The following is a 24,637-nucleotide window of genomic DNA, read 5'->3' as shown; positions in this document are numbered from 1 at the left end:
AAATATTTTAGCAAGATTTATTGAGCAAAAATCTCTAGTCTTATCGCTTCAGTCCCAGAATTGAACACAAATTGAAACATATTCTTTTAATAATTAAATGTGATTTAAATGAATGTCTTTATCATTCTCATGAGGCCTTTAGCTGCCAAACATTTGACCTCTGAACTTGTGTTGAATTTATTTAGGCCTATTTTAAGTTATTTATGTCAAATGTTTACCTTTTTTTTTGTAATGATATGTGTTTGTTTATATGGTTGAATATGACTTATTAAAGTCTGTAAGGTGATGATTTATCGCAGAGCTGTTTAAGACGTTTCTCATATATCGGAAGCGCTCACATACACTTATGATCACATCAACTTTCCTGAAGTACACATTAAATATTGATTGGACAGAGATGCTTCATATTATATTATCACTGAATCAATAAGATCAAGTGTTGTCCACAGTAATACTCACACTTTTCACTGATGGTATAGGCTTAAAAGTCTATGTTTTTCACTGCCTTATTGCTTTAACCTTTTATGGTCCAAGATCGAATATGTTTATCTTTTGTAGTGCTCTTATTCTCTCCACCTTATTGTTGTTCTCTACATGTGAGATTTTTTTTAAATTTATCGTTTTGTTAATTATTCTAATTTTATTTCTTGATGACAATGTCCCATTATGAAGGTTACACAGGAATCACTTTATTCTTGGGCCCCATAAAATGAAACTTGTTTTATTGACTGAATATTTTTTGTAATAAATACAATTTGAATAATTAATTGTCTGATTCCCTATTAAAAAATAGTACATGTGAACATTTTATTCATAATTTTTTTCGACTTAAAACATTGAAAATAAAAAATAAAATGCATATTTACTCTACAAGGGTTTGGACATTTTACATTCACACACATGGACACAAGAGGGCAGTGCAACATCAGCTGAATTGCACCCACAGCCCAGTAGCCCTCATGGACAATGCAATGGAAAGATGGGCTTAGTTGAGCCAAGCCAGAGTAATATAGATGCAACTACTTCATTTGTTTAAACTTTAAACAGTTATTGGTATGAGTGTATACAATAAAAATGTTTGTTTAAATTGCCCTTTTTTACGTAGCCTATTTCATGGAGGGAAATACTGATGTCTAGAAGCAGCAAACATACCACACATTTAAAAATATATATAGGGGAAAGTGGGGTGAGTTGTGCATTTTGGAAGTTGCAAAACCCCTTGTTTCTAGAAAACCGTGGAAGAAATTGGAAATGTGACCACATATTTAAGAAGAGCCATCCATTTGACTCATCCTGTAAAGAAGGGAGACACAAGGAATAAGATATAAGCACTTAAGCATTTAAGCTAAAAAAAACTGTGTTTTGCCTTTCAAAGTAAAATTTCCATGATCAAGGTTTTTTGATTATTGTGTCTGAACACTTAAAGACAAGTTTGAAAACATTTGACACATGTTTTAGTGCTTTGGTATGCTACACTTTGAATCTATACAGTTAGCACGATGTCAACCCTAAACTGCTGCATCATGCCTATTATCCAAAATTCTGGGGATGGGGTGATTTGTGCCAAATGGCCTAGGTGAGTTATAAGTAAGTAAGTAAAATGTATTTATAAAAGCACATTTATGACAGTTTGCACTGTCCAAAGTGCTGTAGTGCATTCAGGTAAACAATGAAGGTAAAATAACAATAACCAAAATAAAAGACGTAAAGCCCATACATCCACATAAACACAGATAGTAGTGCAGAGGTAAGATATAGTTAATGGGGAGGAAACACCAGGGTGTACATATGGGTTTTGAGCCTTGATTTAAAGGCAGAAATGTAGAGGGAAACACATTTGTCAGGTGGCAGTTGGTTCCACAAGCACGGAGCAACTAGTGCAAAGTAAATTTCTGAGAGTTGTGCCAGTGGCATGTATACGCTGGTCACCAAAAGAAAGTGATTGTCTACAGTAGCTCAGAAGAGAGTGACATCTCAATTCCACTTAACGACACCACTGATGAGAGTTCAGATGGCCAGAAAGATGATGATGGTGACTTTGTCATTGTGAGCTTTGCAGGTAAAACCATTAGATCTGCTAGGCCTTGTTTAAGAAAAGTGTACTTCAATCTTTGTCGACTATTTACTTTATTTACTTTAAATACACCTTAAATAAGTGATTGTCTAATGGATTTGTCTTGCATTACAGTTTATGAGATATATAGCAATGGCACAATTCACCCCATGGTATTCTCTCCAACCTCACAATTTACACCACACCGGGGGCAAGTTGTGCAACAAGACAACTTTTTTTCCGAAAGCTATATTTCTTCAACAGTCTATTCCAGATGCAAAGTTTTTATTGCCAGGGATACACAACACCCTGAAATATATGTACATATTTTAGTTGGAGACTTTACTGTCAAGGCCTTACTTTAAAGTCACTTTGAGTGAAAAGTTGCACAACTTAGGCCACTCTCCCCTATGTGTTTATTGAGGGATGAGCGCACTCACACTCATTGTTGATAGGAGTAATGGGTAGGGTAGGGTAGGGGGGGGGGGGGGGGGCAGGGCCGCCCATAAGGGGTAGAAAGTGGGAAGGCTTTCTAGGGCCCAGCCACTTGGGGGGCCCATGGTCTTTGGAAGCCAAGAACCTCACTAAGCTAAACTTTATTTTTAGATTTTTAGATATTTATGTCAATATCTATTCAAAGTTGGGTGTTTACATAGAGCCACAGCTCCGCTTACGGCCATTTAAAAAGCAGTAGAAAAGCAGAAATGTTCAAAATGTTTCAGATTGAGCACAACGGAGTGTAACTGTTTCAAACATAATCCATCCTAACCCTTTGTGTGCCAAATGGTGACAAGATTGGGTTTTGATATCAAACAGTTTTGTCTGGATTATATTTCCTGAGTCGTTCCTGCTCATGGAAAACATATACCTGTTACTTGTGTCTGGGTGTGGCTGTGAAAAGGATTTGGACCCCATGAAAAAACAGCTTGGGTACCTTTTGTAGTTCTTCTATTCTTATAAAGAGGACAGGCTAGTTACTCTGTAATTTTCCTGGGTCTACAAACAGGTTTAAATTATCTCTCCCTCATACATTTTTGTGAAAAAGAATTTCCCTTTGGGGACAATAACTTCTAAAGGCTTTGACATAAGTCTTCAGGATGACACGGCCAGCCAGGTCTGACCAGTTTTTCACAAACCTGGCTAATTGACCAACCAGCCAGGACAGGTCATACCACAATGAAGCTGACGAGCAGCATCATCCTGTTTTAATTTTTGCCTTAACCACCAAGGTCCTGCTTTCTGTATTGTTTCTAAAAAGAAAAATAGACCTAAAAAAGTTCTTTATGCAAAGAAAGACAAAAGGCACAAAGAAGTTGGAAATAATTGAAGGAACAGATTTGAGTTCAAAGATTAAGAACTTTTTTTGTAATGATTTCAGTGCTTTTGCAGTGATGAGAACAGAATGAACTAAGCCTAAATGTTGTAACCAAACATAGGCCAACTTTATAGTTTTGAGGGTAGGTTGGTTTGGTTATTCATGTAGAGAACCGCCTTTTTTCATGTGTGTGAAGAATTTGTTGTTGATGTTGTTTTTTTAAGTGTTATTTATTTCAACAATACCACCAAAAGATTTCAAATGATTTAATGTCATGTGCAGAAATACAAAAGAGTGCAATTTTTGGTGCAGTCAATTAGTGTAAATATCTTACCATAAACTAGTAGCATAGAAAACGTGCAAATTGTGAAAAAACTGTTTGCTTTAGTGAATACTAAAGAAGAACAGTGTCTCTGTGTGAACTGATTATTTTGTAGAGATCTGTTGATCTGTTAAACAATTGTGTGAGTGTAAGGGAATCAAAATAAATTGGTCTGCTGGGCTAAGTCAGAAATGTGCTACTATTTTAAAATAATAATGAGCCCTTGCTCTCCCAACTGTCCCTGCAAGTCCCTTGTTGATAAGATAGTTAGTCTCTCTACAAATACATGAATGTGTTTATTGAGGGATGAGCACACTCACACTCATTGTTGATAGGAGTAATGGGTAGGGGGGGGGGGGGTGGGGCAGGGCCGCCCATAAGGGGTAGAAAGTGGGAAGGCTTTCTAGGGCCCAGCCACTTGGGGGGCCCATGGTCTTTGGAAGCCAAGAACCTAACTAAGCTAAACTTTATTTTTAGATTTTTAGATATTTATGTCCATATCTATTCAGAGTTGGGTGTTTACACAGAGCCGCAGCTCCGCTTACGGCCATTTAAAAAGCAGTAGAAAAGCAGAAATGTTCAAAATGTTTCAGATTGAGCACAGCGGAGTGTAACTGTTTCAAACATAATCCATCCTATAAACCCTTTGTGTGCCAAATGGTGACAAGATTGGGTTTTGATATAAAACAGTTTTGTCTGGATTATATTTCCTGAGTCGTTCCTGCTCATGGAAAACATATGTACCTGCTACTTGTGTCTGGGTGTGGCTGTGAAAAGGATTTGGACCCCATGAAAAAACAGGTTGGGTACCTTTTGTAGTTCTTCTACATTCGTATAAAGAGGACAGGCTAGTTACTCTGTAATTTTCCTGGGTCTACAAACAGGTTTAAATTATCTCTCCCTCATACATTTTTGTGAAAAAGAATTTCCCTTTGGGGACAATAACTTCTAAAGGCTTTGACATAAGTCTTCAGGATGACACGGCCAGCCAGGTCTGACCAGTTTTTCACAAACCTGGCTAATTGACCAACCAGCCGGGTCCTACCACAATGAAGCTGACGAGCAGCATCATCCTGTTTTAATTTTTGCCTTAACCACCAAGGTCCTGCTTTCTGTATTGTTTCTAAAAATAAAAATAGACCTAAAAAAGTTCTTAGTGCAAAGAAAGACACAAGGCACAAAGAAGTTGGAAATAATTTAAGGAACAGATTTGAGTTCAAAGATTAAGAACTTTTTTTGTAATGATTTCAGTGCTTTTGCAGTGATGAGAGCAGAATGAACTAAGCCTAAATGTTGCCACCAAACATAGGCCAACTTTATAGTTTTGAGGGTAGGTTGGTTTGGTTATTCATGTAGAGAACCGCCTTTTTTCATGTGTGTGAAGAATTTGTTGTTGTTTTTTTAAGTGTTATTTATTTCAACAATACCACCAACAGATTTCAAATGATTTAATGTCATGTGCAGAAATACAAAAGAGTGCAATATTTGGTGCAGTCAATTAGTGTAAATATCTTACCATAAACTAGTAGCATAGAAAACGTGCAAATTGTGAAAAAAACTGTTTGCTTTAGTGAATACTAAAGAAGAACAATGTCTCTGTGTGAACTGATTATTTTGTAGTGATCTGTTGATCTGTTAAACAATTGTGTGAGTGTAAGGGAATCAAAATAAATTGGTAGGTATGCTGGGCTAAGTCAGAAATGTGCTACTATTTTAAAATGATAATGAGCCTTTGCTCTCCCAACTGTCCCTGCAAGTCCCTGGTTGATAAGATAGTTAGTCTCTCTACAAATACATATATGTGTTTATTGAGGGATGAGCGCACTCACACTCATTGTTGATAGGAGTAATGGGTAAGGGGGGCCCATTCATCCCGTTTCTGAGGTTTTCAGGGGCCCAGCCATTTGTGTCGGTGGGCCTGGCTGCAGGTGAGGCGGAGGAGCGCGGGGGGATCGATGTGCCCGCGCTCAGCCCTGAGAGCGTTCCACATGCCGGGTCTATTGTAAACACACAGACACACACACACACACACACACACACACACACAAGACGGGTCATTGTGGAATGACCCGTCCCGGCTGGTTGGTCGATTAGCCAGGTTTCTGAAAAACTGGTCAGACCTGGCTGGCCGTGTCAACCTGAAGATGTATGTCAAAGCCTTTAGAAGTTATTGTCCCCAAAGGGAAATTCTTTTTCCTTCTTTTAAACCTGTCAGGACAATGACAGAGTAACTAGCCTGTCCTGTTTATAAGAATGTAGAAGAACTGCAAAAGGTACCCAACCTGTTTTTTCAGACACAAGTAGCTGGTCCATGGTGGGCGTGTCGGGATCGCGCATCACTATAAAGTGGACGAGAGTCCGACACACATCTCACCTGTCTTCACTCCTTCACCGAGAACTGACCGAAGCATCAAGCAGCAGAACGTTGGACCAGATTTTGAGCAGAAAAACAACTTGAATCTGCGAAAATACAGGTAAGAAAAGTGTGTGGCACAGCTCTTAGTTATATTGTCTCTTAGCCTATATTTTATTTTAGCCAATGTATAGTAGCTTGTCTATTAGCCTACTTTTAACTCAAAGTTTGCCACTAACTTGAAACTTTTTATTTTGCTGCTTTACTGCCTTATAAAAGTAATTTATTTTCATTTGTAACAATGTTAATGTTAAGCATATTAGCATTCTTTTCTGTTTTTCTTATAACCTGTAGCCTAACCTTTATATGTGTGTTTTACTGCCTTATAGATGCAATTTCTAATAGTTTTTAACAAAGTTTTAGACCTTTTTTATTATCTCTTAAATGCAATATTCTTATTTTCTAATGTATTTTTAAACCCCTGGTATTAGAATTGCATTCTCATAGTGGGTTAACTTCAGTGAAAAAAAATAAAGTATAACCCTGTATAGTCTTCATTTTATTTTTCTAAATTTTCTAAATATACAAATAGGCTTTCTACTATAGGCCTATTTTAAAGGGGTTTATTTAATTCATGAAATATCACCTTACTTCCAACCACCAGAACTCATGTTTTGGGTCATAAAATAAATGTAGGTCTATTTATATCTTCTGTAAATATAAGATTTGACCGTTTCAAAGTTTGCACTTCTGTTTAAAAAAATGTCTTGCGCTCGTGTGTGTGAGTGAGAGTATGTGATGTCACTGGGTTCTATATCTCTCAGAATGCCCGGTTGGATTCTAGAACTTTTTTTTAGAATTCTAAAGCATTTGTTTATTTGTTCCATGTTTTCTTACAGCTGTAGTCGCCATGGTGATGACGTCATGCCTCGTACTGCTGGCGCTCGCGCTGTGTTGTCTCCACGGTGATGCCTACGTCACACACGTTGGTGTGTCTCTCGATGCAGAAGAGGCACTATGGTACTCAGACCATAGTTTCACTCGAATCGATGTTGATCTGAACAAGGGGGCAGGAGGAGACTTTATCTATCTATGGCTCAGGACAGGAAACTCCCCGGGCATCACTAATCTTCATCTCACATTCGACAAGAGCAGCACGGCCCCACACTACTACACCAAGATCGATAAGGATCTCAATTCTGGAGCAGGCGGCGATTGGATCTACTTGTGGTATACCGGCGTAGGCTTTAGAACTCCTATCAAGTTCATTTCTGTCACAATCAATTCAGACGAAGAGCGCCAGAAGCGTGCTACCGGCTGGGAGAAAGTGCCCGGTGATCTGAACCGCGGGACGATTTTTGGAGCCGACATCTACCTCTGGGTGAAGAGATAATAGTGAGGTCTCGTAATAAAATACGAAGGTCTTCTGTGATCCCAACCGCAGGTGATACTCTACTGGGCAAATAGTACTAAAGTTGTTGTAATCATTTTGGTGATGGTTTATTGAACCTCTTTTGTCTTCAGAAAGAATCAACGCTGTGCTGGGTTCATTGTATTAAACAATCTGTCAGATTAAAATCAAACTAAAGTCATATTAACGATAAGAGGATCTTAACGACCAATTAAACATTGGAGCTCTGTATCTTATTCTGAAAACTTCCTGCTTGTCAATGAATCAATAAAGACAAGTTTGATTGAGAAATGTGTTCGCGTCATTCTTTAAATTATAGAAACTTCACGTGTGTTCGTAATTTGTAAATGCTAAACATAATAAATGTCACAAAAAAATATATATGCTGGATGCTGAAAAGGCTAAACTGGACAGCTGAGTGTGAACACTTTGAAAAGGTCTCACTAGTATGAAATGAGCTGAAATGTTGAACACACAACATAGGCGCATGTGGGTATTTTCTCTGTCTCTGTCTCTCTCTCTCCATCTCTCTCTGTCTCTCTCTAATGAAAGATGTGAAATATCTAAAAGTTTGCTTTTTTTTGCTATTTTCTGTTATTATATAAGTTCAAAAACATAATAAATAGTCCTTTAATGGACTTGGAGCTCAACTAGATCGATGGCTTGAATTCATATAAATCAGCTGAAGTAGTATGAAGATGTAAAAAAAAGTAAGAAAGAGCCTAATTGTCAACTCAAGTCTTAAAGCTGCAGGTATATGATTTCTGATTGGTCAAAGTTAACATGAGCTTTACACTTTGACCAATCAGAGCGAGGCTCCGATTCATGTTCTTATTGGCTGTTGGGACTGTCCATTCACTTTGGCATGACTTTGTTGGTAGAGCGTGTCAGGGAGGGACCATAGGGGAGGGACCAAAGAGAACAAGTGTAGCGGTTGAGGTATTTGAATTCAAATCTCTATCCCAACTGCCATTTTCTCCCCAAATCATAAACCCCAGCTTATGTGTTATAAATGTAATCGTTATAAAAACACATTTTACTCCAAAGATTACACATTACAAAAAAAATATATAGGGGAGAATTAATTATTAATTATTATATTTATAATTATTAAACGGGGGAATGTGAGCCATCGGGTAATGTGAGACACCCCCTGTATAGGCAATTGAACACATTTGTGTCATGTGAGATAGGCCTATATTTTTTCAAGCCCCTCTCATTTCCCCTTGGCCATGAAAGAGAGGACCTCATGGTGATATTGTAAGCATGTTTTTTTTTCACAAAAATGTCTTTTTTGCATGTAAAAGCTAATTTTCTTGCTGTCAACTTAATCGATTGTTGTGCCAAAGCAAATTGATTCAGGTAGAAAAACTTCTATCACACATGTTGATGAACTATACCAACAGAAACCATGTGATGATGATAACTGAAGATTAGCCTGATTTGCTGAGAGAGGTAGTTTTTTCTCAAATTGTGGCAGTGGGGACAGTGTCTGTGCCCTCTTTTAATTAATCCATTATATTTGAGGTAGCAAGGAGACTAGTTTGAATAAGACAAAAGACAATGTGGGCTGGAGGTGGGGGTTGATGGTTGAAGGGGTGTCAGTAAGGGCATGGTTTGGCACGTATTTATGTGGGGGACAGGAGAGTGACCTTTAACACCAATAGACTCTAAGTAATATGTCTTTATTCAATGAATGATCCCAATAAAACAAATGTAGAAAAATATTAATCAAAGACTCAAGACTCTATAGAGCTGAACATCCGCCCGAACATTCTGCTAAACACACAATGATAAAAATAATATTCAACATCAAGTCTTATCTCTTTTTTTGCTGAACATACAGGTGATACTCGTATTATTAGAATATCATGAAAATCAATTGGAATTGAGGCAAGAATTCATGCAAAAGGGGCCCAAACCAAGTACTGAGTACATATGGATGATTACACTTTATAGAGGGCCGACATTTCTGTATTTAAAATCCCTTCTTTATTGATTTCATGTAATATTCAAATGTTCTGAGATTTTGAATTTGGGGTACCTGGAACCAAACGTGAGACTAGAATATGTTTGTAAACCAAACTGTGGGCCCTGCTGCTGTAAACAACAACAACAGTGAAACAGTAACTTTTCAGGAAGCTTTCTAACTTCAAACAGTGTTCCAGGGATCTACATTTTCCTGTGAGGAAAGTTTGTTTATTCAGTTATGAGAATATACCTTAGAAAATGTTTCACTTCTTTGACACACACAAAGTTACATAGTGCACCTTTATTACTTACTTATTAAATTGGACTTTGTCATTACTTTACAGTGCGCTGATATAAATAAACAAAATAAGTACATACTATTACAATGTCTTCTAACTTAAAATGTACATGTATTTATGTATTGTACTAAAAAAGTTATTTTACAAATTCATTTCAATCTATAGCTATATGTGTCATCACATTTTGCCTTATTTAATGTAACACAAAAGCGCTATATAAATTGAATATATTAACATCATTATTATTATACATTTCACATAAGAACTATAGGGTTTACCCATATTGTTATACACCAGCAATATATCTACACACGAATGTCTAATGAATGAATGAGACACTGTAGTTTTCACACCATTTAAATGGCTTTATTGGCATGAATGTAATATTGCCATGGCGTCATAATACATAATGTTCAATTAGCAACAATAAAATGGGATTCACAACTCAAAGGACACATTCAATTACAGTACAATGAAACAGTAAATTCATTCAAGGCCAAATGAGGTTGATTGAATTTCCTGTAATTCAATGAGTATGTTGAGATAGGAGGCCCTGAAGGAGCCATAGTGTTGGGGCATTGAAGTGATTGGCCTTAATGTGTAATAGGGACAAGCCAACCAGAATGAATAAGATGTTCAGTATGTGCATTGGCAGCTCTTCACTGGTAGTGGTTTTAAATTCACACACATGGCCACAAGAGGGCGGTGCATCATCAGCTGAATTGCAGCCTCAGACCAGTAGCCCTGCTGCAATGGAGAGATGGGTTTAGCTGAGACAAGCCAGCAGTTATCACACGATTTCTTCATTCGTTTAAACATATTTATTAACGGCATTAACATATAAAATTACTGCAAACTAAACATACGTCACACTTTGTAAAATTGTATATGCAGTTTTTTCTGTACAACTTAATGTTGGATAGGGGCAAATATAAATATGTAAACATATAAATAAATAGATTATTACATTCGTAAAGGAGAGCAGCTCTTCACTGTGGTAGTGGGTGGCTCTTAGAAGAGCCGTTGTGTCGTTGGTTAAACAGTCGTTTACTTGGAGCTGGTGTACTTGGTCACGGCCTTGGTTCCCTCGGACACGGCGTGCTTGGCGAGCTCGCCGGGCAGCAGGAGGCGGACGGCGGTCTGGATCTCCCGGGAGGTGATGGTGGAGCGCTTGTTGTAGTGAGCGAGGCGTGAAGCTTCGCCGGCGATGCGCTCAAAGATGTCGGACACGAAGGAGTTCATGATGCCCATCGCCTTGGAAGAGATGCCGGTGTCGGGGTGGACCTGCTTCAGCACTTTGTACACGTAGATGGCGTAGCTCTCTTTGCGGGACTTGCGCCTCTTCTTGCCGGTCTTGGTGGCTTTAGAAACGGCTTTCTTGGAGCCCTTCTTGGGCGCTTTGACGGTATCTGCTGCTCCCGGCATGATTGAGTCAGTGAAGATCAACTGTCTAGAATGATGTAATGACGTGGGGGCGCTATAATTATACTTGCCTGATGCAAACTAGAATGTGCTGTTGCTCGCTCAGGATTGGCTGTTGTGTTTGAGTTCTAGACTGAGCATGCGCAGATACGATGGACGTGCCCTTGATATTATAGTCTTTGAGCAATTTTTTAATCTGAAGCGGAGATTGATCATGTATTGACAGGTTCTTTATTATTATGTGTTGAAGAGACACGCTGCAGAAAGGCGGAATGAGTCAAATATTTACTATAGAAATTAAAAGCCAATAAAAGAGCCTCTCCTCTGCCTGACAACAGGAGCTGGAATCTGATTGGTTGTTGCCAGGTAGAAAACCAACCTTCTCCACAATTATTAAATTATTTACGTTTTTGCATCTACATTAAAGATATCTTAATGTATAAAGTTATGAGGAGCATTTCAATTATCTGTTGTTGTGCTGTAGGATGAGATGGCTTTATATACGCAATATACAAAACAGGTGTATCTTATTTCATTATATAATACACATTTGGTGCCACGCATTTTCAATTAATGATACGAATGATGCTCTGACACAGTGACATTTAGAGATTGTACTTTAATTAACCAAACATATTCCCATTTGAGATATTAATATTTTCCATTAGAGCCTGGACCAATAAAATGCATCAATATCACAGAAAATCATGGATAACTTGCCAAATCTTTTTCTCTATTTCGAACAAACATAAAAAATGGACAATAAAAAGCAAGTGTGACACAACATACAAATACACAAAACAAGTTAATTATAAAGCTTCATTAACAATATGTATGAAGAAATGAATCGTTTGTGTCCTAAGAGCAGGAGGAAGCCGCATCTTATTACTTCCCACTCCTTATTCAACCATTTATATAAATGTATCAGCTTTGAGCCTCTGTTTACTTGTGAAACAAATGATTTACAAACAATAGTCAAATACTGACAAAGCCGTTCAAGAACAGACAATCCAATAAGATAACAAACCCCCATACACTAAACAGCACCTGTCATACATACAACATGCCACAATACAGTCCGACTATTATCCCATATCCTCATCGCAATAATGTTATTTATAAAAAGTACTATGTAAAGAAGATTAGCCAGTATCCACTAAGAGAAACAAGTACTCAGTGGAGCTTTGAATAAAAGTTTAGGGATGCAAAAGGATCAACCGGTCGTTTAAAATGTATTAATGAATATGTCCAATGTACTTTTAGTTATTGAATTCCAAGTCAGCAAGCCACATCGGTGATAACTAATATTGTACTGCAAAGGCTAATCTATTGTCATGATATAAAATGGAAGGAATAAATTCTCTTTATATGAAGTGTGTGGCTCTTAAAAGAGCCGTTGGGTTGTTGTTATGGTCGGTCCTGTTTAACCTCCGAAGCCGTACAGTGTGCGGCCCTGCCTCTTCAGAGCGTACACCACGTCCATGGCGGTGACGGTCTTCCTCTTGGCGTGCTCGGTGTAGGTGACGGCGTCACGGATAACGTTCTCCAGGAACACCTTGAGCACGCCGCGGGTCTCCTCGTAGATCAGACCGGAGATACGCTTCACTCCGCCACGGCGAGCCAGACGGCGGATGGCGGGCTTGGTGATTCCCTGGATGTTATCACGAAGAACTTTACGGTGACGCTTGGCGCCTCCTTTGCCGAGTCCCTTTCCTCCCTTGCCTCTTCCAGACATAATTACTTCTAGTTATGAGTCGAACTAGACGAATGAATTCATAACTGCGCGTCTCAGCATTTAAAGCCTGTCTGCGGACGTGATAGAGGACAGGGAGCTCAGTGGGCGGGGCGTTGGGTTTCAAACAATAGAAACCGTTGAAGTGAAGCTTTCACTTTGAAAGGCAGAAAATTAACAAAATCTAGTGGATATAATTTAGCGCCTAAATGAAGATCTTATTTTCACTCAATACAATTCTTTCTCTTCTCTGTGTTCACTTCATACACGATAATCAAACACATTTCAACAGCCATTACTTGGTCCTTTTTATTTACATGTTTGGTCTAACATGTTTACAATGTACACCAAGTGAAAACAGACATATTAACATACATAAGAGCAAACACAAAGACAGTCAATAATAACATTTATAATGGCAAATTAAACATGTGCTTAGAGAAAACAGTGAGTGAACATAAGGCTTTGAGTATAGGTATATTTTATGTCTTATCTATGTGTGTAAGGATACTTTAGTCCTGGATGAAGATTGATTGATCGATATATCTAAAGTATGTGAACAGATTGTTACTCCAATTTATTTGCTCATTTCATCAACTGTGCAACTGTTTTAGCTGAATTCATTGTTGATTTAGTATTTCATCTTATTTTATTCTTGCTCTTTTTTGAATTTTATATACTTTATTTAAATTTATATATATATATTAATTGCTATCCTGTTTTATTTCTGTTCTCTGTTATCTCTAATTGTGTTTATTGTGTATGCTCATCGTCACTGTAAATGAGGGAAACCTCAATGTCTTTCATGTGGAAAATAAAGGTTATTGATTGATTTCAGTTCAATCACAGCAGTCTCGGTTAATGATAGTAACTTTGTAATAAAATCCATGATTTTATAATAAGGGCCATGTAGAGCTCTTCAACCCATGTGAGATTCTCAGATATATCTCAGCAGAAACAGTATTTTGAGACTAACTTCCCTTATTTTTCCCACCTCTTATCTACTGACAATGTTGAATGACAAATATGTCTACTGTGCCTTGTAAGAAACCTTATATTTTGGTCCATGTCCTTCTGCGTTCATTGAGATGAAATAAATTAATATACAACAGTCTGAATCCAGATTGTCTGAGATTCTATTCAGGTGCTTAAACTCAAGACTATAGTATATGGGCTTCATGTGTTTGTACTATCAGGTGACTGCCTGCTTGATAAGTGCTGGCAGTGATTACTAACCCATTCCCTTTTTTTCCTCTTCAACTCTTAAAATGGGGCGAAGTGGTAGAGAAAGAGTTTCAGTCCCATAAACAAGTTTTAAATAATTCAGTGACTCGATAGGATTACTACAATTAAAAATTCCTGGATTAAGTGAAATGGAAGATGTCTCTTAGTGAAAGTGAGTGGCTCTTAAAAGAGCCGTTGGTTTGTTGGAGAAAGCGGCAACGTCGTTTACTTGGAGCTGGTGTACTTGGTCACAGCCTTGGTTCCCTCGGACACGGCGTGCTTGGCGAGCTCGCCGGGCAGCAGGAGGCGGACGGCGGTCTGGATCTCCCGGGAGGTGATGGTGGAACGCTTGTTGTAATGAGCGAGACGGGAAGCTTCGCCGGCAATACGCTCAAAGATGTCATTCACAAATGAGTTCATGATGCCCATCGCCTTAGAGGAAATGCCGGTGTCGGGGTGGACCTGCTTCATCACCTTGTAGACATAGATGGAGTAGCTCTCCTTCCTGGTCTTACGCCTCTTTCCGACTTTCTTGCCGGCGGTCTTGGTCACCGCTTTCTTGGATCCCTTCTTGGGTGCTGGCTTCGCTGGTTCAGGCATGTTTTCAGATTCGCTGGATTAGAGTGAATAGAATGATTTTTCTCCATCAAAGTGGCTTGTTTTAAAGCCAGCGTATGCTAATTAGAATGTGCTGTTGCCGCTCTGCGATTGGTCGGTCAGGGAGAAAGTGCGCGCGCGGGAGTCAGAACGCTCAGAGCCGTTGAAAGCGGTTGAAAGTGGTAACGGCTGTGAGCGCCTCGGCCTGTGATTGGTTCTCTAACTTTGAATGGAGGAGCAGTTTCAGCTCTTGTTTCTATGCAGTTACTATGTCACCTGAAAAACCCTTGTGGAAAATAAGTGCTGGATATAAGTTTGGTCTCTCCAATACAAGTCCTTTTAGTCAATAAGGTCAATGTAAAGATGTTACCAGGTTTGGTGTATCGTTGTTTAATAAACAAACGATAGGCCTACCAAATAAAACTGTTAACAGAGGCTCATGTCACTCCCATATGCTCAAACTATTGTCCATTGACTTTGTAAACATGTTGACTGCTTTTGTAAATTTCATACATTTGTAAGTACATTTATCTTCTGTAGCTTTATACGTAATGTTGAGCTTCTACTATAAAATGTGTTAGGTTGGGGATGGTTTGCAATAAACACAATATATGAAAAATATTTTCAAATCAATCTCATTGTAGGCTACATGTAGGTTTTACATTCATAAAGAGACATTTGCTCAAGTGAAACATCATTTTCATGTGTTTTAGAAAGAAATTGAGCTTTAGTCTACATTTTAAGACAATAACTGTGAGACTTAGCTAACAATTGAATGTTTTTAATGTGTTCAATTAAACTACTTACCCGCCTGGCATGGTCCTTTATTATTTTGACCACATTTTTCACTATTATATGTTGGTTTAATTTCAGGAGACTCCCTTCAATTATCTATTTTTGTCATTTGTAATGTCTACATAGTGGAGTGTCAATTGTTCCTTTGTTAACCAATAATTGTCTCATGTCTCATGTTATAATGACCGGTAAAAGACTTAGAAGGTTAATATTGCCTAAATGTCACCTCTGTACGCTTTTTGTATGTGATTTAACTTATTTTCATCTGGTTTTGGAGTTTGTATACTATGGATTGATTTGATTTGATAACCAGGTGCTCAGAGGATCCTTTAGTTTTTGTTCATTCTTGAGCGCATGACAAAGGTATCAAGAAAAATTATATCAAAATAGCATTCTTTCTTTGCACTGATGGTCTTGTTTGCTGTTACATGTAATTCATGATCATCAGTGGAAAAATGAGACTGTTTCAGAAATATTTAAAAGTTCCTCCTATTACATCTAACTGTTGAGATTTTTTTTTTAAAGTTGATCTGGTCACTTTCACTGACTGTGATTTCTTTCACACAAACTACCATCTATATATTGTATGATTGTACTGCCATCTAGTGGATCAAATATGACATTGTAAATGTTTCTTTTCCCACTGTCCCAGTTTTGTCATGTGAATAAAATCAACAACAACTTTTATTTTCAAGCAATTATACATTAATTAAAACACGCTTTTGACTATTTTCTACCAAGTCTGTTCTGAAAAATGCCAACACATTCTACATACTGCACCTTGAATGCTACGTGTATTCTATTGCACCTTAAATTCCTTGTGTGAACGTGACTGGCAATACCGAAAATATGTACAGTATGTATGTAAAAATATGTATAAATGTGTGTGTATGGTCAAATAATAATAATAACCACATACGTTTCAGTCACACAGTTTGTTGATGGTACAATTGAGTCACAAAACACTGAATCCACAAAACCAAACAGCCACATACTTTTTTTTATAGATTGTTTCAGTTTATTTCGTAACTCTTCTGCATATTATTATTATTATTAACAATTTAACAAACAGGATTTTTCTTTTTTGTTAAAAACACATATGTAACATTGAACGGGAATTAGGTTTAACATGTCAAACACTTAAACCACTGATACACAGAGAACGTCAGAAAAAAGTTTGGCTTATTCAGACCAATTTGGCAGCGTTGTATTTTTTTTTTTTTTTTAAGGGGATCGGTAAAAAGGAATTTTAAATGGTGGTTAAAGGTATTTTCTGATAGACGGACGGACGGAGGCTTTATTCACACTCGAGCAAAAAGTTTACAGACTCCACACATTAAAAAAAATTACCTCCACAACTTATTATTGGCTGGACACAACAGAACCTCTTGGGTGGATATGAATGTATAGGTTATTATGGTGTGGTATTGTATTCAATCCAGAAACCATGCATTTAAAAAAATAAGGTTACACTTTGCAAGTATACGCCTACGTACGTACAAACAGTCACTTCTCAAGAACTTTTTGGAAAATATTTTTTTTTAGAAAATTGCAGCAAAATGTTGATTATTTTGATTGAAATTTAAAAAAAAAACATAATGTGTGGATTGTGAGAGTCAGTTTGGGCCTTTGATGGAATCACACTCTCTACATGTGAGAATTTTTCATTTAGATTTTTTTTTTTGAAAAGCAAGAAAAGTATGTTAAACTAAGAAAGTAAAAGCTGACATTGGGTAGTGAACAATTTCCCCTTGGAGCTGAATGTTAAAATGCTAATAGTCATGCTAGTCAATTTTCTTAGCTTATTTGGTTTGTTTTTCTCTGTTTTGAGCTGTCCTAAGCAAGCACACTAGTTTGGACACAAACTGGAAGACACAGTCACACCAGAAAGTAAGAACAACAACATTTAAGACAGCTTTTTTGTTTTGTTTTACGTTGTGTGCTGCTGGCTGGTTGTGTGAACTATTGGGCCTATTGTTGTCACCTTGAGCTACATGCTAACATGCTTGCCAGCTGGGATGTGGGGAACATAGGCCTAGTAGTGCTTGTTACCTTGCTGAACTTCTGTCTTTGAAATGGGCCATTCTGCAGGGTTAGGGTAAGTACTTTTACTTTTTGGTTGTTTAAGAACAGTTGAATGCAAATAGTGTTTACATTTTTTTGCCAAGAAATGCTGTTTTTAACACAGTCTGTGGTCTGACATTGTGTTTTTTTTTGTTTGTTGTCACTTCCTGGTGTGACTAGGCCTTTATGAAAACCTGCTAGTTAGCAACCAAACTAGCTTCAAACCTTACCATCTGCTACATTATTAGCCTACTGTTAGCTTCTTACCCTCAAAGTAATGCTTTATTAAATGAAATGGTGTATAATCTTGTGAAGAAATCGCTCATGTTTACTCTTTATAATATCAATAATTATTGCTGGTTAAGGTGGAGTGCATTTGACAGCAACACATTAAAATAAATACCATCATATCCTTTAACAAATTTAAACATATAATCTTAAATATGCCAAACTCTACCTGCAAACTGTTTTATTTAGGCTATATTGTACTTTCACCCATTTCATTTTAATTCCAGCCATTCTACATTGCTGTCCAAATGTGTTTCTCTTTATCAGCTTGTTGTGTATTTGATGTATTTCCATTGTATATTGTGTATGTATTGTTGTTTTTTCTTTGCATTTGTTTGACTCGACATCATTGCAAATAATAACAATACCTATACCTCAACATATCCACAGCCATTGTTTGGTTGAATACAGGTACTCCTTGCACAGTAAAAAAAAAACATTTAATAAATCCACTTTTATAGTTGTTTTAAACGCTCTTTTTGGACGTAAACAATTTGTGTATGTGAAAAAGACAATTCCTAGTGAGGCCCAAACAGAATCTCTCTAACCACTGATGAATTGAATAGTGTAAACTGATGCATAATGGGCTTTAATAACCAAATATTTGTGTTTTTGTGCTTTGTGAGGTTGATATTGAGACGCTGATTGAGGGAGGATTGTAGGACGTCAGGGATAAGGCTGGACATCTTCCGGTTCTACACAGTACAGGGATAGCAGCTTCAAGGAAAAACACACAAACACATTTCACAACGGCAGAGAACAGGTTAGAATCAATCACACAGGCAGTAGTGTACTGTAAATTCTCAAATAGTAGTTGTGTTGTAAAAGCCCTACTAACGTCCTCCCTCCTACATACTCAACATGTATATACTACATACTGTTCACTTAACCATCCATTGTGTATGCAAGGTTTGTCGGACCGTTTAAACTTCTGTGTCGTTTGAAAAGACGCAATGCATTGTGGGGCCGTTGAGTAGTAAAAGTAACCTGTCGATCCATACACAAAATCTTCCCGGAAGTTAGTACTCATCCAGGCATTTCTCGCCTACACAAACTCGCATACACAACTGTCACATACTCAAATTGACGTCAAAATAAGTATGAGTAGGACGTTAGTAGGGCTTTTAGTATGAGTAGGACGTTAGTAGGGCTTTTCCAACACAACCACAGGCTCTAGAAACAGTTGATTATTTGAAATAGAGCCTGTTTTTTAAAGTACATTTCATATTATTTTTTATTAGAAGCCTCCATCTTCCCCGGTCATCAAAACATCCTTTTTCCTGTTTCAAAATAAAAGCCTTCTAGTGGTTTTCCTTGGCTTTTCTTTGGAAGACTTTTATTGTGGAACATTTTATAGACATTTTGATTAGATTTCTTGTTGTTATCCCGGTAGGCATTTAGTATTCATGTTGTCCGTCTGTCCGGGTCATTCTTGTGAACGCAATATGATTGATTTTCTTAAAATTTGGCACAAACTCACACATAGGTTTGAGGGTTACATTTTGTAGGTCAAAGGTCACTGTAGCCTCCCATATAATGAACCACGAGTGTCATTGTTTCACGGCTGGACATTTCATAATCAATATTCCCTCAATTCTGACCCAACTTAAAAAAAATAAAATAAAAAAAAAACGTTATCATAGGTCTGCTTTTATTTGAGAATTTACAGTATTACACACACACACACACACACACACACACACACACACACACACACACACACTCTCTCTCTCTCATGCCACTTATAGGTGCTTGATTGATATGTAGGATAAAGTACAAAAATAACAGCAAAAAAGAAGTACAGGCCACACAAAGGTAGAGAATACTAAATACGTCAGATTCAAGCCCCTGAACATAACAGTACAAACCCCCAAAACATCGCTCAAAAAAAAAAACAACAGCTAAGACGTGTGGAGCCTGTGATTTCAGACCCAAAATGCAGGACCCTGAATGCATCTTTTTGCTGTTGAGAAAACTGGTGCATTTTTTAATCTGAGATCTGAGGCTATGGCTTTCAGTGGGGGGGTTAAGGTTTAACTAAACTTGGACAAAATTGTCTTTTTATAGCAACAAACGAACGTTCTCTCTCGCTTAGAATGTGTTGGAATGATATTTTCTTTTTATTTCTTTTCTTATCCGTTCATTTTGCGTCGTCTCTTTCCACCATGTGATATCATTTTTTAGAAAAATATAAATCAGGAAAAACATTGTTTACAAAAATAAAAACCAAAATGTCCATCCAAAAAAAAAAAAAGTCTAGAATCCACATGACAACGTGACGTAAATATTTCGACTGATATTGCACAGCGAGGGATTTTCTTCTGTTATGAAGTAAATCACTGACGCAACTTGTAGAAAAAAAAATAAAATAAAAGAGAAAAGGTTATAGGACGATAAAATGGTGGACATTTTGCATGTCCTGGACTGGTTATGGGTTTAAAGGTGTAGTCAGTGATTCTGGAGAACGCTTGTTGTCAAAATCACTTTTTGGTCAAAATCAGTGAATATCTCCTCATGATCCACTACCTGTCTGTACTGTGTGTGTGTGTGTGTGTGTGTGTGTGCTGAAAAAAAACTATGTAAACAAAAGAAGGCCCACTGTAGCTAACAACATGCCCGCTTACAGACCCTATAGGCTGTGTATTAAAACTGTTTTTTCTTTCCCCACTAGTACATACAGCTCGTGGATCATGAGGAGATATTCACAAAAAGCATTTTTTTTGACAACAAGCGTTCTCCAGAATCACTGACTCCATCTTTTTTAAATGTTATTTTTCTTCCTTTCTTCTTTGCAGAGAGAAACAGAAGCCCTCCCACATCAGGCAGGTCAATCCTCGGAGTCCGGAGGCTCGGAAAAGAAAAAGAAAAAGACAACGAAAAAAATAAAATAATTCTTCATAAGAATCAGCGGTGGATTTTTGGTTGAAGGCACAGAGTTCCAAAGAAAGGGGTTGGTGATATCTGACGTGCAGCGATGAGAAAGGGGGATAACCCACCCGACAGCGATGACAAAGGGGGATAACCCACCCGACGGATCCACTCCTGATGATCGGAGGGCAGGGCGGCAACTCTCTAAAGGTAAACAAACACAAGACAAAGATTTTTTAGTTCGATAGGTTTTTTTCTGAATGCTTAAACACTCCTATGGGTTAATACTAGTCTGTATATTACACTCCTATGGGTTAATATTAGTCTGTATATTACACTCCTATGGGTTAATACTAGTCTGTATATTACACTCCTATGGGTTAATACTAGTCTGTATATTACACTCCTATGGGTTAATACTAGTCTGTATATTACACTCCTATGGGTTAATACTAGTCTGTATATTACACTCCTATGGGTTAATACTAGTCTGTATAGTACACTCCTATGGGTTAATACTAGTCTGTATATTACACTCCTATGGGTTAATACTAGTCTGTATATTACACTCCTATGGGTTAATACTAGTCTGTATATTACACTCCTATGGGTTAATACTAGTCTGTATATTACACTCCTATGGGTTAATACTAGTCTGTATATTACACTCCTATATGGGTTAATACTAGTCTGTATATTACACTCCTATATGGGTTAATACTAGTCTGTATATTACACTCCTATATGGGTTAATACTAGTCTGTATATTACACTCCTATGGGTTAATACTAGTCTGTATATTACACTCCTATGGGTTAATACTAGTCTGTATATTACACTCCTATATGGGTTAATACTAGTCTGTATATTACACTCCTATGGGTTAATACTAGTCTGTATATTACACTCCTATATGGGTTAATACTAGTCTGTATATTACACTCCTATGGGTTAATACTAGTCTGTATATTACACTCCTATATGGGTTAATACTAGTCTGTATATTACACTCCTATGGGTTAATACTAGTCTGTATATTACACTCCTATGGGTTAATACTAGTCTGTATATTACACTCCTATGGGTTAATACTAGTCTGTATATTACACTCCTATGGGTTAATACTAGTCTGTATAGTACACTCCTATGGGTTAATACTAGTCTGTATATTACACTCCTATGGGTTAATACTAGTCTGTATATTACACTCCTATGGGTTAATACTAGTCTGTATAGTACACTCCTATGGGTTAATACTAGTCTGTAGGAATATTATAAGATATCATTGTGGTGAGCACAATATCTCATAAACGCTTTGAGGGATTTTCTTCAAATTTCCAGGTCAAGTCCAAGTCACCTGTATTTTCAATAAACATGTGCAAGACAAAGATTTTAGTGCAGGGTAAGATAATCTTTTTTTTTTTTTCTCTCTCTCTCTCTGTGGTAAATAAGAACAAAGAAAAATAAATAATTGTTTAGTTGAATAGTTTTCTTATTCATTTCATTTACAGCTCTTGGCCATAGTATCATGGTATAGGGCACAACACATTCAAATAATAGCAGAACAAAACAATGGTGCACGTCATGGACAAAACAAAAACACTACTTAAACAATTGAAGGACATGGGGCGCCCTTAGCTCAGTTGGTAAGGCGTCCCCCCCCCATGAGCCTCGGCCAGCAGCAGACCCGGGTTCGATTCCAGCCCGCGGTCGTTCTCTGCATGTCACTCCCCTCTCTGCCCCATTTCACCTCTGTCTCTACACTGTCAATAAAGCATAAAAATGCCAAAAAAAAGAAAGGAACCTCTCTGTTTTAGCAATAACTTTTGGCTTATCTGACCTCAAAAGCGAAATCAATGCAAAGATGGAAAGTTAACATAATATTTTGGCAGGTACTTACTTCTTTCTATTATTCATTACTTCTATATTCTTACACACAAACAGGACATGGTACTCATTGCCAAAACAGTTGTCTTCACAAAGGCACCAAATTCTCTAACTTCCATCCATCCAGCCCTTTTTAATCTTCCAATGACCGTAGGAATTCTGGTGTTATTGACTTGCGTTCCAATCCCCATACTCTTTCTCTTTACTACACTACATACTAAAGTACAGAAGAGTTTTAGTCTTTTTCCTACACTACATACTAAAGTACAGAAGAGTTTTAGGGCCACAGACAGGAGAGAAAAGAAAATCAGATAAGGAAGTTTTGTTTTTCATTATGTCGAGAGATATCAAGAATAAAGACAAATCCTCCAAAACGCTATTGGAGTTAGTGGGGAAACTATGATTTTTCAGCATACTACAATTGACGTGCATGTATTGGGACATCCTAAATATTTGGCTGGCGTACTAAATAGTATGGAAGTATGGGGATTGGAACACAGGGTTAGTCTGAATGCTTAAACACTCCTATATGGGTTGATACTAGTCTGTATACAAGAAGATTCAAGTTATCATTGTAGTGAGCGCAATATCGCATGAACGCTTTGAGGGATCTTCTTCAAATTTCCAAATCAAGTCCACGTCAGCTTTATTGTCAATACCTTTATTGATTGATTGATTGATTGATTGATTCAATTTAGTTCAGACATATCAAAATTACAAAACAAAATTAAAAGCATGAAAATACAAAAAATTATGTCATTATTTCACAAAAAATAAATAAAAAAATAAAGTAGGCCTACATATTGAATTGATATGCCTGAAAAGGAGCAGGAAGAAGTATAAACTTATTTAATCCTAACCCCCTTTTCCACGGCTCAATAATTCAAACGTATTATATTAGCTTCCTGTGTTCCTTATAATCTCTTGTGCAAGTTATACAATTTGTTATACTATATTTGGCAAGACATAAAAGGGAATGGAGAAAACGTTTCCTACTATCCCACGGTGATAAGATAAAAGTACACAGGCACAAACAAACAAATAGATTAGACAATTTCGAACACTAAAAATAGACAAGACAGACAATGATATATAAAAATATAGGATATAGAAGGTATAGGAGAAATTTGGCACAAACTCACACATTCATTTGAGGATAAACTGATTATATTTTGGAGGTCAAAGGTCAATTTTTGGTTTGGTAATTTTTCTAGTTGTTTCTAGAGATATAGCTTTTGACGCAATTGAGTGTATAGTTCCTGAAAGAGTTTGTGTTGGTGTGGGCAGTTCATATAGCCTATATTTGCCTCTCTCTCTCTCTCTCTCTCTCTCTCTCCCCCCACTCTCTCTATCTCTTCCTTGAGGTTTAATCCTTTTCGCCACCAGACAAGGATTAGTCAGATAAACACCTCACCTTTGGACCTTTTGATTCAGTATGAAAAAAGACATGTTATGGAAGCAAATAACACAAAAAAATAATATATATTTGACCATTGCTTGCATAAACAATATTTTTGCCTGCAGTAAAACAACTTAAATAGCTTTAAAACCCTTTCAATATAGCATATATAGTCCCTTAAAATATATGTTGTCGGACATCTCTCATACAGTATTTGCCTGTGGTCTCTCTCCCACCCCCACCCCCCCACCCTCACACTTCTTCTATGTTAATCCTTTTTCGCCGCCAGACAGGGTTTAGTCAGATAAAGACCTCAATGTACACTTTGGACCTTTTGATTTATACTAGTATGAAAGAAGACATGTTATGGAAGATACATAGACAAAAATAAACAACAAAAAAGTAACCACACAGGCAGTGCTTGAAAAAACTATAGTTTTGCCTGCTGTATCTCCACTTAAAATGCTTTCAAACTAATTCCTAAATGTACATGTTGGACCTCTGAATTATAGTGTGTGTGTGTGTGTGTGTGTGTGTGTGTGTGTGTGTGTGTGTGTGTGTGTGTGTGTGTGTGTGTGTGTGTGTGTGTGTGTTGACAGACATCTCCTATATATATACAGTATCTGCCTGTGGCCTT

General features: G+C 37.3%; 3 protein-coding genes across 3 annotated transcripts; all 3 read right to left on the bottom strand.

The window, feature by feature from the left end:
* Positions 1-10,162: 10,162 nt before the first annotated feature.
* LOC307268473 (histone H2B 1/2-like) lies at positions 10,163-11,156 on the bottom strand. Its single transcript, XM_080051113.1, has 2 exons — positions 10,692-11,156; positions 10,163-10,471 (listed from the first exon to the last, which is right to left on the bottom strand). Exon 1 carries the CDS (start codon positions 11,147-11,149, stop codon positions 10,772-10,774), a length of 378 nt encoding a protein of 125 aa, XP_079907239.1. The 5' UTR covers positions 11,150-11,156; the 3' UTR covers positions 10,163-10,471; positions 10,692-10,771.
* A 1,027-nt stretch (positions 11,157-12,183) lies between these two features.
* Positions 12,184-12,881, bottom strand: LOC307268475 (histone H4; the record flags this gene model as incomplete). Its single annotated transcript, XM_080051115.1, has 1 exon — positions 12,184-12,881. The coding sequence occupies one exon, from the start codon at positions 12,879-12,881 to the stop codon at positions 12,570-12,572; it is 312 nt and encodes a 103-aa protein (XP_079907241.1). The 3' UTR covers positions 12,184-12,569.
* A 1,446-nt stretch (positions 12,882-14,327) lies between these two features.
* LOC307268474 (histone H2B 1/2-like) lies at positions 14,328-14,702 on the bottom strand (the record flags this gene model as incomplete). Its single annotated transcript, XM_080051114.1, has 1 exon — positions 14,328-14,702. One exon carries the CDS (start codon positions 14,700-14,702, stop codon positions 14,328-14,330), a length of 375 nt encoding a protein of 124 aa, XP_079907240.1.
* Between the last annotated feature and the right edge of the window lie 9,935 nt (positions 14,703-24,637).

This window comes from Ammodytes marinus, assembly GCF_949987685.1.
Source record: "Ammodytes marinus genome assembly, chromosome: 22".
Lineage (NCBI taxonomy): Eukaryota > Metazoa > Chordata > Actinopteri > Uranoscopiformes > Ammodytidae > Ammodytes > Ammodytes marinus.
Note: the sequence above shows the minus strand (reverse complement) of the source record. Positions and strands in the feature narration are given on the sequence as shown.

What these genes read in the sequence shown, in the direction of transcription:
- LOC307268473 (XM_080051113.1), bottom strand. Translation starts at nt 11,149, where the DNA reads ATGCCGGGAGCAGCAGATACCGTCAAAGCGCCCAAGAAGGGCTCCAAG.